Source organism: Mixophyes fleayi, chromosome 2, assembly GCF_038048845.1.
Source record: "Mixophyes fleayi isolate aMixFle1 chromosome 2, aMixFle1.hap1, whole genome shotgun sequence".
Taxonomy (NCBI): Eukaryota; Metazoa; Chordata; class Amphibia; order Anura; family Limnodynastidae; genus Mixophyes; species Mixophyes fleayi.
Genome location: NC_134403.1, coordinates 122,546,586 through 122,565,002, shown reverse-complemented (window position 1 = coordinate 122,565,002; position 18,417 = coordinate 122,546,586). Strand labels below are relative to the sequence as shown.

General features: G+C 41.8%; 1 protein-coding gene across 2 annotated transcripts in view; it reads left to right on the top strand.

The window, feature by feature from the left end:
- ABCC4 (ATP binding cassette subfamily C member 4 (PEL blood group)) overlaps window positions 1–18,417 on the top strand; it is a 256,495-nt gene that overhangs the window by 145,122 nt on the left and 92,956 nt on the right. For both annotated transcript variants that reach the window (XM_075199901.1, XM_075199902.1), the window contains exon 20: window positions 13,177–13,256. In XM_075199901.1, the coding sequence (XP_075056002.1) occupies window positions 13,177–13,256 (80 nt within the window). The remainder of the gene's footprint in view (window positions 1–13,176; window positions 13,257–18,417) is intronic.

The following is an 18,417-nucleotide window of genomic DNA, read 5'->3' as shown; positions in this document are numbered from 1 at the left end:
CCAAAAGGAGGGTGCGGAAGACAAGGAGACCCCCAGAGGAGGGAGGAGGGCCCTTGAGGAGGAGGGCAAAGTAGCTGGAGAGCAGAGTTAGAAGTGGTGGAAACAGGAGGAGAGATGGCCCTGCTCAGAGGAGCGTACAATCTAAGGGGAGGGGTGGACAGACGAAGAAACACAGGGGAGAGAGGGAGAGTAGAGGGACGGAGGCAGGGAAGGGGAAAGAAGGGGGAGAGGGAGAGGATAAGGTAGGTAGTTAAGTGGGAGACTGGAAGGCTTTAAGAAAAAGGTGGGTTTTTAAAGCCCGTTTGAAACTGGACAGGTTAGGGGAAGTCCTGATGGAGGGAGGGAGCTTGTTCCAGTGGAGGGGGGCAGCACGGGCAAAGTCTTGGATACGCGCGTGGGAGGAGGTGATGAGGGGCGAAGATAGGCGACGGTCATTGGCAGATCGGAGAGGACGGGATGGAGCATGAATAGATAGGAGTGTGGAGATGTAGGGTGCAGTGGCATTGGCGAGGGCCTTGTATGTAAGAGTGAGGAGCTTGAACAGAGTTTTGTAGGGGAAGGGGAGCCAGTGGAGGGATTGGTAGAGGGGGGAGACAGAAGAGGAGCGGCGAGAAAGGAAGATAAGCCTAGCGGCAGCGTTAAGTACAGATCGAATGGGAGAGAGATGAGAGAGGGGGAGGCCAGTAAGGTGGAGGTTGCAGTAGTCCAAGCGGGAGATGATCAGAGAGTGAATAAGGCATTTAGTGGCATCTTGGGAGAGGAAGGGCCGGATGCGAGCGATGTTACGCAGCTGGAAGCGGCAGGATTTAGCAAGAGAGAAGATGTAGGGGCCAAAGGAGAGAGAGGAGTCGAGGGTGACACCAAGGCAGCAAAGTTGGGGGACAGAGGAGATAGAGGAGTTGTCGACAGTGATGGAGAGGTCGACAGGGGATGAGGTATGGGGGGGAGGAAAAACTATCAGCTCGGTTTTGGCGAGGTTGAGTTTGAGGAATCGAGAGGACATCCAGGAGGAGATGGCAGAGAGGCAGGCGGACACCCTAGAGAGGAGGGAGGGAGAGAGATCAGGAGAGGAGAGGTATAGTTGAGTGTCGTCAGCGTAAAGGTGGTAGCTGAAGCCGAAGGAGCTGATGAGTTCACCCAGGGAGGAGGTGTATAGAGAGAAGAGTAAGGGGCCCAGAACAGAGCCCTGGGGGACCCCGACTGGAAGGGTGGACGGGGGGGAGAGGGACTCAGTGGTGGTGACAGAGAAGGATCGGTCAGCGAGGTAAGAGGTGAACCAGGACAGGACAGGGCCAGAGAGGCCGAGAGACTGGAGGGTGTGGAGGAGGAGGGGGTGGTCAACGGTGTCGAAGGCTGCAGAGAGATCAAGGAGGATGAGAAGGGAGAAGTGGCCCCTGGCTTTAGCAGAGAGGAGGTCATTGGTGACTTTAGCCAGGGCAGTTTCAGTGGAGTGAAGGGGGCAGAAACCAGACTGGAGAGGATCAAGGAGGGAGTGTTCAGAAAGGTAGGAGGTGAGACGGCTGCAGATGAGCCTCTCGAGAATTTTGGAGGCAAAGGGGAGAAGAGATATGGGGCGATAGTTCAAGAGAGAGGTGGGGTCAAGATTAGGCTTCTTAAGAATGGGGGATATGAGAGCATGTTTGAAGGAGGAGGGGAAGATGCCGGAGGAGAGGGAGAGATTAAAGAGGTGAGCGAGGTGGGAGCAGGTGGTGGGGGAAAGGGAGCGAAGAAGGTGGGAGGGGATGGGATCCAGGGGACAGGTAGTAGAGGGGGAGGAAGAAATGAGAGAGTGGACTTCCTCGCCCGTGGTGGGGTGGAAGGAGTGGAGGGGAAGGTGTTAAGGGGGGGAGGACGGAAGAGTGGGAGGGGTAGAAGAGAGAGTGGATATTTCAAGTCGGATGGCCTCAATTTTAGAGGAGAAAAAGGAGGCGAAGTCAGAGGCAGTCAGGGAGGAGGGGGCGGGGCCAGGAGAGTGCTGAAGGTGGTGAAGAGGCGGCGGGGGTTAGAGGACTGGGAAGAGATGAGGGATTTAAAGAAAGATTGTTTGGCGAGAGAGAGGGCAGAGCTGTAGGATGAAAGGATGAATTTAAAGTGGAGGAAGTCAGCCAGGGAGCGAGATTTTCTCCAGTGACGTTCGGCGGTACGGGAGCATTTTTGGAGGAAGCGGGTAAATTTGGAGTGCCAGGGTTGGAGTTTGGAGCAGCGGGGGTGGACAGAGTGGGCAGGGGCGACTGCATCCAGAGCGGAGGTGAGGGTTTGATTGTAGAGGGAGACCGCCTGGTTGGGGCAGGCCTGGGAGGAAAGGCTCCTACTATATTGGCATTTGCTCCATTACAGTGTTTGTGCATCCCTGAAGTGATTTTGTGTGCTCGTTGGAGTCCATAGCAGACTCCTCCCCTGTTACGATGATGGAAATCAGTTGAAAGGAAAGAACACTGACATAGTCCAATTAAGCGCTGTACAAAGAACTCACTCACATCAGTCCCTGCCCCATTGGAGCTTACAATCTAATGGAACCTCTTGCCTCTATCTATGTGGCCCCTATGTATTCCCTAAGGCACATTTAAAGAACTTTGAAAATGATGGGAAGTACTTCATATGTTTCAGAATTGATGGAGTTCTATAATGTGCCAATTGTAAAGCGCTACGGAATATTTTGGCGCTATATAAATGTCAGGCGCCCCTCTCACACCATGCTAGGTGTCGGGAGTGGACGCCTGTCTCCGCTGTCGGGTCCCCGTCCCGTTGCCTAGTACTTCCGGTTCGCGGCTGCGCATGCGCAGTGTGCGCGTCCCATTGCTAGGTAACGGGACGCTTTTTTTCTCTGCATAATCGGCGGTCAGGTGCTGGTCCAATTAGGGCTAGTGCCCTACTAGAAATAGCCCCTCCTTTCCCCTATCCAGTGCCAGAGTATTGGTTTCACCTTTCTCCAGCATAGTATCCTGTTCCTGTTCCCATATTCCAGTTACCTTTGGTGTTCGACCTCCGGCTTGTTTCTGACCATTCTCTGTCTCACGATTTGGCTCCCTCGCTTATTGGATACTGACCCTTGGCTTTCCTCCCGAGCATTCTTCTGGATCACCCTTCTGTACCACGCTATCGTTTGGCTACGACTCGGACCATACGACTACTCCTGCAAAGTACCGCTGCACTGTTAACTAGCTTGAAGGACCGCGACCTGCGTGTCCCATGCAGCCAAGCTCATACCTCCTTGCGGGGGTCCCTGGTGAATACCGGGGGTACGTTAGACTCCACGCCTTCCTGCCTAGTAGAGTCAATACCAGTCAGCGGCATCTCCAAGTCCGATCGTGACAATAAATTGATGATGACTGTGCTATATCACATTAAAATGTAGATAAGGAGATTTTGGGGAAGTGGAAGGAAGAGGTAGAGAAGATGATTGTAAGTTGCACAAGGTCTCATTTTGTTCTGGTAGGATGCGTGCATTGCTTTTAAGGTATGTAGATGGGGAAAAAAGATCATGTTAATTAGAGGGAGTAGAGTAGTGTGTGTGGCAAAATGGATAAAAGAGTGTGATGCAGGAGTGGAGGACTGAAAGATGTAGTCATTTTAAAGATATTGCCATAGAGGGACAATAGGAAAGACTGTTTGTGAAACATTGAGGAAATGTAATATTGTTTTTGAATGAGTGGCAAGAGGTTGAGACAAATAAATAAAAGGAAATGAAAAATGCAATCAACAAGTTACATCAGCAATTTACATTGTCCAGAGAAGCAAGGTGGGAATAAGGTTATTCAAATATTGTTCACTGTTCAACTGTTTGTCTAACTGTGATAACCCATGACTTTTTAAGAAAATCACTTTGCTGGTAGTTTGTGTTTGTGATTTCCTTCCAAATACATTCCCCTAGAGTGACTCACACGTCAATTAAGTAATTATATATAACACCTAGCAAGTAAGGATGAATGGAAGCTTAAGATACTTAACCCTTTTTTTATCCACATGTTAATAGTGTGGGGTAAGTGGCAGGGACTAAGGTGTGCATGGGTACCCAGTGTGGAGGTTATAGCAGCTTTGTGAAATATTTATTTTGCCTTGTGTATATTGTCCAGAATAGAACAATCACTATGTTCTATAATTGTAGAAGGTCAACTATGACCTTCTATGAACTATGACAAGTGTGACCTCACTGCACTGCATAAAAATAACTGATAGAATGTAAACATAAAATCTACTTACTGCACAGCAAAAATATTAGTATATTGAAAGGTAATATTAATTGACCTTGCTTTTGCCTGCCGATTTTCTATTTTATACTTCAATAAATTTTTATTGAGTTTTTCAAAATTAAATGGGGTACAGAAAAAAGAAAGGGTGACCAGAGCAGTTGAAAGAACAAACAAAGGGTATAAAGGGGGGGAAACCCCCACGCAGGGGGGGAGGGGGGGAGTCACTCAATTGAGACAGCGATCTTATAACATGCACATTACTTTGAAAAGCAGAAATAAGATATACACATTGGTCTTTCTTGTAGTACACCAAATTGGGGACACATTAATACCTAGGTAGCTCAAATAACACACAGGCAGAACCTATTCATTAGTCTGGGGTTCCACTATGAGGGCTGCTGGAGAGGGAGAGGGTGAAAGATTTGAGGCTGCTCGTGCTCTACCGGAGCCCACTGTGACATATTCGTGCCAGCTAAACCATTTGAAAATTGGATTGGAGGCGGATGACGTACAGGGCACATCCGTTGTCTCCATTTCAAAACTATATTGGATTTTAGACACGACCTTAGTGATGCTGGGGGAAGCAGGGGACTTCCAGTTCTGAGCTATTGCTGCTCTAGCGGCTATTAGTATGTGTCCTAATAAATAGCGCTTATAGCTAGGGATCACAGGCTGATACATATGTAGGAGGGCTACCCCCGGGTCAAGAGTGACAGAAACTCGCAGGACCTCCGAAATCAAAGTGGATACCTCGCCCCAGAACGCCTGAATCACCAGGCATGTCCAAAAGACATGATAAACATCTGCTATCTGACCACATTGACGCCAGCAGAATTTAGACTGACTTGGCCATATCTTATGGAGGCGATCCGGGGTGAGAGAGAGCCGATTGAGGAGCTTAACATGCATTTTGGTGTGATTAATGCATCTATACATGCGGTGTGAGGATATGTAGATCTTTTCCCACTGCTGGGGGGTGAGAGTCAGACCAATATCTGCCTCCCAACGTGCCTTGAAGGCTGGGACCAGGGACTGGAAATAGCGGTACCAGAATGTTATTCCTCCCCTACTACCCGCCTTTGTTAATCTACCGATTTTCTATTTTAATATTTTTATTGGGTAACTGACCCTGAGTGGTAAACACCGACAACTGTTTGCAGAAGTCCTGGGGGCAATTGAGTTCCCATGAGCCTATCCAAATCTAAGGGAAAAAGGGCTGCTATAGGTGAAGAGCATCTGTAGCCAGAGGTTGATTTTCAAGGATAAACCAATGACAAAATCCTCTACATTTATGCATGTACATGCTCCCTTGACCTAAACCAAGGTTGAAGGTATACAGTACCCTCTATCCTCAACAGTCCACATCCAAAACTAGGGATAAAGTCACTTTGGTTATGCCTTCAGCCCTTAATGGCAAAAAGTGGAACATATTTCTTTGGACAATACTGGATTTAAGTTATATTTTTATTGGTCAGCTGTTAGAGGTAGCCACTTGGATGTTATTGTGACTGCTCTGTTATCTAGGTGGGCTTTGCTGATTCATTGATGTATTCTGCTGTGGAGCAGATTTTTAATACATATGACACTAGTTGGAGGAACGTGTGTATTTATTTGGTGCATTCAGTTCAAGTCACATTTGGGTAATGAAATGCTTTTTTGGCATAACATATTTTGAAAGGTGTATTTGCTCAGTTTTCAATTTTTACCTTCATCCACTGTACTACTGCAGCAGGTACGGAGCCATCTCTATGTAGTTGTGGTAGGTAAAAACTGAGCAAATAGTGTGGAGGAGTTGTATGCGAACATGTGGAACATTTATAAATAATATTTATGTGAGATACCACTGGCCTGGTGAGAAAAGAAATAAGGATACTGCCACCCACCAGACCAGTACATCACTAACTTGAGTTCCGTTTTACATACACTTTTCTGAATCTTACAAAGTATCTTTTTTTGTTGAAGTATCTTGAAGTCGCCTATAATTGCTGGTAATTCTCCTTCAAAAGAGGAAGAATAATGTAAGTGTAGTGTTATTAAGAAACAGCAGCAACAACAACAAAAACATTAGCTACACATACACTGGACTACAGTACAAAGTAAGTCTCGGCTTTACTAGATATAAAAAGCGCAGGTGTGGTACAATGTGAAGTATTTTCATACTTTGATCAAAAGATTTTAACAAATTGACTGCAAATGACAAAAAACACCTGTGAGGGTAAAAATGAACGTTGAACACCTGAACACATTTCAGTTCATGCAATTAAAGTATTTTACAGGGTGAGCATGGAAAGAATAATACACTCTGTGGTTTGATGTCTTTTATTGAGGAACAAAAGATTTTCGAGTTATTCATTTCAGGTTTAGCCTTACCATTGTGTAGCAAGGGAGGTTTAATGAATCATTGTTTAACTTAGATAGTGCAGTATTTGAGCATTAAATAGTCTTAGATGTGTACTTAGCACGTCTTTCACAGGTCTTGTATTTAACTGTGATTAATTGCCATTCAATGATTATTTAATTACTTGCAGAGAAATCTAAGAAAAGTGTGTATACTGATTAAGCTTTTTTATGCTACAAGATACTCATCTCTGTTGTAAGTATGTTCTTTACAGTAGAATATTACATACCATGCCAAATGTGTCTGCCACACCTGGGTTCATGAAGATTGACAGCACATAATATAAATATCCAGGAAGTATATATAATAAATTAGAAGAAAAACTCATACTGCATTTACAGTGAAACTATAATTGTTATTTGTTGTAATAAACTGTTCTTTATGTTACTGTGATGATTGGAAATTGTGTGTTTGGAGTCCTGAAAGCTTGTACTATCCATCTACTCTGCTGAAGATTAAGAACTTGTGGATTCCCATCCAGTTGTGACTTTAAAGTTGTGGAAGTGATCACTGTTGAATGTTGTGTGCATTGTACTTCTCAACATTAAAATGAACTAGACTTTAGTGTTCGACATGTTAATTGCTATAAATGTTCAACTGAAAAGTTCTTGAATGAAAATGAAATATGTAAAATATTTAATGTTTTACAATTCATAATTACTTGCCAAATGGCCATTTGGTAATAACATTTTGGTTGTTGAAATTACAGATTTCCAGTACTTAAAGAGCAATAACAAACAGGTCACTTTTTTTTTTTGGTTTGGGGTATGCCAAATTATTTACAGATGTGTCATAATAACTATAAAAAAATACCTTTTATATTTAGTAATTATTGGGGAATTGTCCTGATATTTTATCGTTCATCAAGTTATGAAATCCTGACTTTTTAGATATTTGAAATAATTTCTACTCTTAGAAGTTAGCTGAATGCATGTACTTTTCTCTCCTTTTGAATCAGTAGTCTTATACTCATGCATTGAAAAATATGCTTTCTTTTTCACAAAGATTGAATATTTATAATATTCACAGTTATGCCTGCAATTATTAATGCAGTGTAAATCCACCCGTTTATGTAGGATGTTTGTATTTCTACATTATTTATAAAGCAGCGATTTTTGGGCTGATGCAGACTTAAGCACAATTGGTCCCAAACCGGAGCCGCAAATTATGGTCACTAAAAAGTCGCAATTGCAGGCGTGTGCAAAGCTGATAGATATGTGCAGATCAGCACCAGTAGTGTATGCACCTGGTTTACTCCACACATGCTTCACATACACTTACAACCATGTTTATGAACATTTGTTTCCAAAATACTTATTTGCTATTAGGCATCAGTAAAACATCAAAAACACCTTTTAAGCTATTTTTTTTTAAGTACTTGTAATGGAAAGTAGTTTTTTTCTTAAACACGTACAAAAAAAGTATAATGTCTGCACGTGCAGTGAAAAAAACACCTATCAGAATTAACAGACCATGCGCAAACAGCCAATCACAAACAGGTCGCTATTGTTGGTAACTAATATCATCATCATTCGCTATTTGCAAAGCCATTTGACCACATCCAAATAATAAGGCTTGGACAGGCGTATATATGCGTCTGTTCACCGGTCTGCATCTGTTAACATTTTCTTAAAAAAGCCTTTCTGTATTCGGCCAAGGTTAGAACACCCCTTCCAACTCTCCAGGAGCAAATGGGTGTAAGTGCCAGAATCACGCAAATCTGCATAGATGCATATGTGTGCCCATTTATATCAGCCCCAATGTGTATACCTGCACCCTACTAAGATCTGGCAAAAAGAGAATTTGAAGGTCTGCAGCAGATTTGAGGTGTTTACATAATGCTCATTCAACCACACAGTGTTTGTCTTTGCACTTGGGTAGTTGGAATTAGTAACACTTGTTTTTGATCTTTTGCTTATCAGAAGATGAAAATATCTGAAAAGCAATTTCATTCAGAAGCTAATGTTCATTTGAATATAGTTTAAATGCTCTAAAGGCCTAATCACATCTGTCTTTCTTTTAAAATGAATCTTCTCCCCTCAGGTATCCTTTTTAATCCCAGAACATTTCTGATAGGTACAACTGTAAATTACATTCTGAAGAGTTAAGCTCCTTCCTCAAGTTTGTGGCATTCAATTAGCAATTCAACTGCCCTGAAGAAATATTACAATACAGCACTTGATTTTTATTAAACTTATTACATCTTGGTGGTCCTTTTTTTTCTTCTTTTTATAACCTAAGATTTGTACTTGTAAAGGAACATAATTTGGCAGATTCAATGCAATCCAGTTGTTTTGAAGCTTGTGTTAGTATGGATGATATTGGATTGTTTTCTTGCTGCATTAACCTCCCTTTTTTTCAGCTTCAATTTCTTCATACTAGCTTTTAGATTTGTTGATATTTAGTTAAATCTATTATTCCACCAGATGTCACGTAACTCATAATGTGTAATACTGTATATTCAACCCCATGTTTAATCCATAGCTCCCAACATTGACACAAATAATTTCTTCCTTGGTCCTCCCAAACCCAACCCGACCCAGATGGGTGTGGTAGGGTTTCCTGGCTGTTATAAACCTGATACTAGACACAGACAAAAATATCACAATGACTACAACAGCGGTAATGTAAAAATAGCAGCTTACCATGTAAGTGACAAGTAGTATTTGCCGCACCTTCAGTTAGCTACAAATGTAAAAAGTGACCTTCCAAAACATGGACACTAACAAATGATGTCGTGTGTGGTGTGTCGGGTTGATATGAGCTGCCAAAATGACTACCACCGGCCCAGGTTTTGTATCTTTTGTAGTTGTGGCCCAAAAGTTTAAATTTTGTTTCATTAATCCCCAAAAGTTTTTGGCTTATTTGAGCTTTTGTTTTTCCATGCTTCAGACATTGATGCTGCTCGCAAGCTTATAATCCCATAGATTGTAAGCTTGCGAGCAGGGCCTTTTCACCTCTGTCTGTTTTACCCAGTTTGTTTATTTTACTGTGTATTTCCCCAATTGTAAATGACTACGGAATATATTGGCGCTATATAAATAAATAATGATGATTGACCTTTACAATCTAAGCGTTTTCTTCTGACAACATTTGTGTGTAAGCAACAGTGTAACCTGAGTGACTACTCCACTGTCAGCTATACCTCGCTGCAGTTCCTTTATAGTGATATGTGGGATCTGACCAGTTTATAAGCTGTTCCATCACACTTTTCTTATTCTAGATCTTAACAAAAGGGATTGGAGTGTCCTTCCTGCGCTCCTATATGATAGGGGAAAGGGATAGGGAATGCAGCCCGATTCTCTTGGAAATACCTACTAGATTTCCAAAATATAATAAATGTTTCACAGAAGATCAGAATAAGGCGCAAATAGGGAGGTGATGGAATAATGGGGTTTCTGAGTATAAAACATAAACTGAACATGCATATATCACAGCATATAAAACATATTAAAATTATTCATAGTCACAGTAAAAATGCTAATAGTCCCAGTGTCCAATGTCTCAAAATCGTCTGGGTTAAAATCCAGATAGTCGTCCGGTATATTCTCATATATTTCCACAGGATCCACCATGTGATTCATACAGATACGGGAGACAAGAAAAACAAGGGTTCCCCAATGGTGTGGTATTCCAACATAAACATTTAATGGACAATGGATAAAATCCACTTACATTTAGTAAGGGATACAGTGCACATCGAGGTATCTTTAATACGCAGCTCGTTTCTGCTAGTGAGCTGTATCGCGGTCAGATCTCTGTGCGACTTCCGGGTCTGTTAGTCCTGGTAACCAATCTTAACTCTCATTGGATCCCTACGCGTTTCGTCACTAAGACTTCGTCAGGGGCCCTGTCTGTAATTGAATTTTATCCATTGTCCATTAAATGTTTATGTTGGAATACCACACCATTGGGGAACCCTTGTTCTTCTTGTCTTCCGTATCTGTATGAATCACATGGTGGATCCTGTAAAAATATATGAGAATATACCGGGCGACTATCTGGATTTTAACCCAGACGATTTTGAGACATTGAACACTGGGACTATTAGTGTTTTTACTGTGACTATGAACAATTTTAATATGTTTTATATGCTGTGATATATGGATGTTCAGTTTATGTTTTATACTCAGAAATCCCATTATTCCATCACCTCCCTATTTGCGCCTTATTCTAGATCTTGCCTTGATGTAATTTCTGTTCAGTTATTTATGTTTTTGATGCTAGAAATTCTAAGGGACCGATTCAGTTAAAAGCATGTTCCGCCAGACATCACCATGATGTCCGGCTTGCACACATTTCTGGATATTATAGTATCCCAACATCACTGATTTTCCTCCATACCTCTATGGCAGTGGTCAGGGAACAGGGGTAAATTACCCCAAATGGGGTAAAAATGAAATTCCTGGGGGTAATGCTGCTGATTCACATGCTGTCAGTTGGATTGTAGACCCCTTTAAATGTGAAATAGCTGTTGTACCAGAAGAGCCTCAAGGGTTGGCAGAGGCACTTCTTGAGCTTCGATGCAATAATGAAGCATGTATTGCATTTGAAAACAAAGCAGATCTGTCATATTTTTGGATGTCAACAGCTGCAAAGGCATTCAAAATTGCACATGAGGAGGCATTCAAAAAGTTGCTGCCTTTTGCAACAACCTACCTTTGCGAACAAGGATTTTCCACTCTTAACGAACATAAAAACAAAGCGGAGAAATCGATTGGACGCTGAAGACTGTATCCAAATTGCTCTGACATCAAAATGCCCCAATATTGATGCTCTTGTATCAAAAATGAAGCAACATCTCCAAAACCTGAAGTTTTGAAGTTAAAGCTTTCAAAGAAATTTGGAATAGATTCAATAAAATTTGGAATTCCAATAATAATATATGATTTCCTTCCTTTCAAATCAAGGGGGTAACATCAGCATATCTAAATATATTTTTGAGGGTAAAAGGTAAAAAAGTTCCCTGACCCCTGCTCTATGGCATGTGAGAAAAAAAATCTGTGATCTTGCTTAGCCATGGAGTGCCTTCGCAACCATTCTGGAGGCACTCTGTGGCACAACGTGGAAGTGGAAAGTGTTTTGACATTATTACTTTTTTATAGGCAATCCTCTGCTTTGTAACAATCAGCCAATCAGAAGTGGCTAGAAGGTGCTGCTTATAGTTACTACGTATTGGTACACCAGTCCTCCATCACCTGTAAGAGATACTCTTCATAAGAGGCGTATCTGCATATGCATCCACATCAAATTGTAATTATGTGAACACACCCTTACTGCACTCGCCTACGTTTGCCCACTCCCGTTTTGTGTCTCCGTGTGTAAGGAGATGCAAGTCAATGACACGCAAAAGTCTACTTGCGATTGTGTCATGGAAATGTGCGTGTTACGGAAAAGGAATTTTTTTTTGCATATATCTGTTTGCACGTATTTTAATTTTATATATTTGTGTGCGGGTTGTACAATCACTGTTTCTCTCTTCTGCAACGTTAGCTGGACTTTTGTGACATGGAATCTACATTTTGTTTACTCACACTACAGTGATCTAACACTCGTATATTTGTGCAGTGCGAACCATGCCAATCCACATCAACCCTAAAAGATCACACAATACAGAATATTGGTTAATCCAGCCACAGCTTTCATAATATTATTAAGAAAACATTCCAACATACAGATAAAGGTTATTACTTGAAGATTTTTGTATTTTACATAATTTTTAAATGTTTTTACATAAAATACTGTTACTACTTTATTATTAGTACGGACAATGTTGTCCAGAGACTTGGGTAAGTCTATTGGTTAGAGGACTAACCCTGCATAGTGCCAGCTAGCTTTGTATAATTGGGCAAGTTGGTGCAGATTCCTATCTGTAAGCAAGACAGCCAGGTAGTCTGTTAGAGATTACTTTTATTTTGATTTAGTTAATTTCATATGTGACTATGCTGACTCACAAATGTATGTGGATCCAAAAAAGTTCTGGTATGTTTTTTTGAAGTTACTCTCCAGTATCAAAATCATTCCCTATTTGCTGCACGTGCACTTTCAACCTTGCCCACAAGAAAACTTTTCTGGGGTCCAACTGTTTTTGTTTGATTTGAGAATCAGCATTGCAAACAAAATATAAGTATTGTAGAAACTCTTAAAAATGGGTTTGCATTACTGGCACAAGCTCATGCATCATAAGATGAGCTCTTATTGACTTTGTTTTGTTCTGTCTCTAGTTCTCAAACTTCAGCGCATGCAGTAAATTTGCAACACTGCTATACTTTGCGATATACATGTTTGTTTGACCTAGTCTGGCTTGTCCTTGTGTACTGAGGGTCAGTTGATTGAAAAGTCATAGTAAGAGGAAAATAGGAACATGTCATTTGAGTTCATTTTCATTTCTATACTATGGATGATTCCTTTACTTGCCTGCTCCCTAGGAGTAAACTCAAAGAGCCCCTAATGCTTCCTCTCTGGTTAACTCTTCAATTGAAACCTAATACACTGCCTGTTGAGGAAAAAAAGAGCTGAATAGGAAGCATTGAATTTCACCTTTGGCATTTAAGCTCTTGTTGAAGTATATATTTTTTTTTCTTTCAGGAAGGATTCTAAACCGTTTTTCCAAAGATATTGGACACCTAGATGACTTGCTGCCTTTTACATTTTTGGACTTCATGCAGGTAAAGATTTTTATTCAAAATTTTTGCAGTACTCATATTAGATGTGTGTTATGTACGCTATTAGTACATGGATATTTAGGGCCTTATTCGGAGTGGAACGTAAGGGTAACTTGCGATTGAAAAGGTTGCATGCAAGGTATGGCACATTAATGACTAGAGAATGCCACTGACTGAAATTGGTGCGACTAATCTGAGAGGCGCGGAGTCTACGCATCCACGGTATTCACCAGAGACCCATGCAAGGAGGTATGGGTTTAGCTGCGTGGGGTGCACAGGTCGCTGTTCTCCCAGTTTGTTATCAGTGCGGAAGAGAGCATGAATAGTCGTACGGTCTGGATTGGTTGTCAAACCATGGTGCAGAACACAGGGATGATCCAAGAGAGGTCAGGAGAAAGCTGAAGGTCAGAATCCAGGTATCAAACAGGGCCAAATCGCAGGGCAGAGAATAGTCGGGAACAAAGCCAAAAGTCAGGAACCAAGTAACGATAGGAGCAGGATACAGGACGCTGGAGCTGGTGAAACCAGTACTCTGGCGCAGACTGAAGGGAGGAGGTGCCTGAAATACTCCACAGTGGGCCCTGATAGGTTACTGCTGAATTTGGCGGTCAGATGCACCTGACCACCGACATGCGGGGGAAAAGAAGCATCCCGTTGCCTGACAGTACCCCCCACTCCTCTCTCCGGGCTCGAGGTTCTTCTTTTCAGAAACTGGGCCAGCAGACAAGGAAGAATAAAGATCATTTTTGTTGACCCAGGATCTCTCTTTAGGACCATAGCCCTTCCAATGGACCAGGAACTGTGGTTTGCCTCGAAGAGTTTGCTTTCTTAGAATGCGTTCAACTACAAACTCTTCACCAGACGTGGTGTTGACGGGAGGCGCCTGACAAGTGAATGTGTCTATACGCTGTAATCAAAGATGTGTCCAGGTCTGAATGAGTAGCATATGATCAACCTAGCTAATACAGCAGGATCAACTTCCTGACATGCATACAAACATTTTTTTTATTAATCCTTGCTACAACACGCTCGGCAAATTATAATCTATGGCCAAGAGACTACTAAAGTTTCAATACGTGTCTGCGGATTATTTCCAAACCTCTAATTACAAGAGGTTTGCTAGTTTGGGTGTCTGTCATCATCATCATCCACTACTTGCCTCTGGCCACTCACAAATAAAACCACTTTTTTAGCCATATCTGCGGCTATATCCCATTCTGAATCCATATGTAATTGCTCGAATGTGCCCTTACTGTAGTTTGTCTACGTTAGAACACAGTTTACCTGCCTCGTCACGTCTCTTTGGGTGTAAGGAGTCACATTTGCCAAGAAGGTACAGGTTTGAATAGCCACAGTTGCAAACATTCACTTTCTGAGCATGAGTAGTCTGAATTAATGCAAAGATATGCTACACAAATGGAAGTACTTTTTCTCTCAGAATCAGGCCTTCATTGTAGAACATGTTAACATTTATATTTAAAGGTAAATATTAATCCTTTGAATTTAAGAAAAGGGAAAGTGTTACTATTAATTTTTAGATTCATTTACTTGTAGTTTAATCACTTTTGCTGCTAAAACTTTTCTTCTATTTTGCCACTTTATGGGCTGGTAACATTCCATCATCAATGTCAGTTATTTGTTTGAGGAGTACCCACATAAATTATACATTGTTTTTTTAAGAAGACTGCATTTTCAGAAAATACCATTACTTTGCTTATACCTCCTTACACAGCAAAAGAAATCTACCCAGTATTGCCAAAAAGTGTTTTGTTTTGTTTTTTTTCTGGGGGGGAAGTATTTTTTGAAATGGTAATGTGACCTTAAAGCAAACTTGTGTATTTTGTTTATCAACACCACCATGAAATACTTTGTGGTTCTTGCTTTGGCATCAACCCACATATCTAAAACAGCAAAAAGCCAGATTCTACATATAGTTTTTTTTGTAATAAATACTCTGCCTCTAACCCACACCACGCACCAGCAGGAAATACTGGTGGGGGATGGATAATATCATTTTTACTATGTTAATTCCTGTGTACTAAATCCTTGTGTGCCAAGACAATTTAGTTTGTCTTTTTTTTATTTTTTATCTTAATTGGTTGAAATTATTTTTGTTGTCCCTGTTTATTAATATGCAAACTATAGTTTATGGAATTTGTGAGGACACCGGGATTGGCACCGTAGTTCTCTAGGTTCACAGATCACACAAGTAAGGAGGCAAGAAAGAGATAATAACCTCTTTATTTTTCAAATGTGTATACACAAAGTAAATGCAACAGTGCTCCCCAAGGAGAAACGCATTCCCTCACCAAATATAACTGTGTCAGTAACTTCACCAGCGTCGGCAAAATCCCCAACAAAGTGCCCAGCAGGTTACCTCAGCTCAGAGTCCCAACAGTCACAAACTCCCAGCAACAATCTTCTCAATTGAACAATCAAGGGGGGCCAGGAGTTCTGATCCGGTCGGTTGGTCTGTGTGCTTACTGATCCCGGCCGCTTGGTCAACTCTTCACCAACTTGGTGGGACTCTGGGTATCAGTCTCCCTACGGATGTACTCTTATCAATTTCCCAGAATCTACTGCTATCTCCCAATGGAGTGATGACGAATCAGTCCCAAAGATACAGCACGCAATCTGACTGAGCACTGATAGAGTACGACTACTCAACATCAGTCCAAGTCCTTCTCCAAGGAAATCCCATAGCAGCAACCCCCATGTCCCTCCAGGTTTCCCCTTTTAACTCCCTTCAAAAACCCCCAATCTTTGCCCACTCCCTGGGCCAAACTCCTCGGCCATGATCTCTTTTCATTGGTGGTGCCTGGACTCTGGGTGGTAACAGGGGTGACAGTTAAATATGACTTCAGCAGTAGCCCACCTGCTGTTTCCATGCCATCAAGTCTGGTTTTGGAACGTGCTGGGACAGTGGTCAGTCAATAATCAAATCCCACCTCCTGATGTTAGATACAGTCCAGACCCTCCTGTTTTTATCTCCTTCCACTACTCAGGGTCCCCAGCTGTTCCATACTTCCTGTGGTTAGCCTCCCTCTCCCTGTATGGTCACAAAACAATGCTGGATCTGGCCACCGGGTGGCATTTAATAAATTGGGTGAGTCAATGTAGCCCAACTGGCCCACTGACTGACAGACCAGGTTGGCACGATATTCCCCCTATGGTGCCTGGTCTTGTCACAGTATTCTGCAGAGTGGGGTTCTAGACTTCTTCCATGACTTAAATGACAATAATATATTTGCTCATGTATTGTAAATCTCAGAAGATTTTAGTAAGTTTGAGTTATCCCATGTGATCTCCCAAAGCCAATGATTCTTAAAAGGGAAGGAAGGCAAAAAAAAAGACTTACTATATAGTGCTTAATATAATATGTGACAAAAGCAACAACTAACTAACTAAATAACATAAAAATAACATAAAAGCACTTAGCACTTTTATGTTATTTTATATGTGAATATATTTTTTTAATTGAGGATTTGTAATAGTAAGTACTATACTATTATCACTTTAACCTGTGCTGTTTCATTTAGTTAGTTGTTTTTTTTTGTTTTTTTTTAATCAAAAACAGATGCAGTATCTGTTATTAGTAGAGATGGGCGGGTCCGGTTCTCCGAGAACCGAACCCACCCGAACTTTGGGTATCCGAGTACCGAGCTGAGCAGCTCGGTACTCTCCCGCCCGTTCCGAATCCAAATCGAGGCCGAACGTCATCGTGACGTCGTCGGATCTCGGGGCTCGGTTCTCGCGATACTTCAACTTTATAAATACACGCCTCCACAGCAATCCATCGCCATTTGACAGAGAGAGAGAGCAGGGTGTAGTCATAGGCTGATTAGAGCAGGGACAGAGAATACAATATTGTTCTTGCAATTGCTCTAACCAAAATCGCTAGTGCAGAGAGGATGATAGAGGTTTATTATTTTTTCTTAATATTTGGCACTCCCCAGCGCTAATTGTGCATAAATATTTCTGACTGTCAAAAGTCATATCTGTCAGCAGTATCTACTAAATAATTTTTAGCACTCCTCAGTGCTTTTGGGGTGTCCTCCCTAATTGTGCATTAATATTTCTGGCTGTCAAAAGTCATATCTGTCAGCAGTATCTACTAAATAATTTTTAGCACTCCTCAGTGCTTTTGGGGTGTCCTCCCTAATTGTGCATTAATATTTCTGGCTGTCAAAAGTCATATCTGTCAGTAGTATCTACCAAATAATTTTTAGCACTCCTCAGTGCTTTTGGGGTGTCCTCCCTAATTGTGCATTAATATTTCTGGCTGTCAAAAGTCATATCTGTCAGCAGTATCTACTAAATAATTTTTAGCACTCCTCAGTGCTTTTGGGGTGTCCTCCCTAATTGTGCATTAATATTTCTGGCTGTCAAAAGTCATATCTGTCAGCAGTATCTACCAAATAATTTTTAGCACTCCCCAGTGGTTTGCGCTCAGAATGGATTCAAAGCAGTCCACATATGATCTGAATGAGCAACCAGGTTCTGTCACCAGTCCTGATGTTAGTGTTCCCAGTACGTCATCTGGCCAAGGCGATGTCAAACAACAGAGTGTTTTCAAATTAGTGCAAAAAACAAAAACCCCAAAAAAATTTACTGTATTGAAGCGAAAAAGAAGTGTAACTGAGCAAAAGTTAAGTGACGATAAAAAAAAAATTGCAAGCATGCCATTCTACACACGCAGTGGCAAAGAGAGAATGAGGCCTTCACCTTTGGCTATTAGTGGCAGATCCCAAAAATTTACCCAGCCTACAATTGGTGCACAACTACTGTTACGCGTCAAAGCCGAGCTGCAAGATAACAGTGAGGCATTACAGGAGAATATTTGCTCTGATTCACAAATGACAACAATCCCTGTGGAGAGTCCATTCAACAGTGGGATGTCTAATCGTGAGCATTCTGCTGATGTGTGCCTTAATAGCCCGAGTGTAGCCGGTGATACCCAAATTGAGGATGCCACTTTGGAATTAGAAGAGGATGAGGGGGAGATTTGTGTAGGCGACGAGGGCGCTAATGAGGATGTTGATGAGGATGAGGTTGTTTGTGTAAGTCCTGCACCAGTGGCAGCAGTTCTGGTACGTGACAAGAAAAAGGCCAATGTCATGCCTGGGCATAAAACAAAAAAATCCACTTCTTATGTGTGGAATTA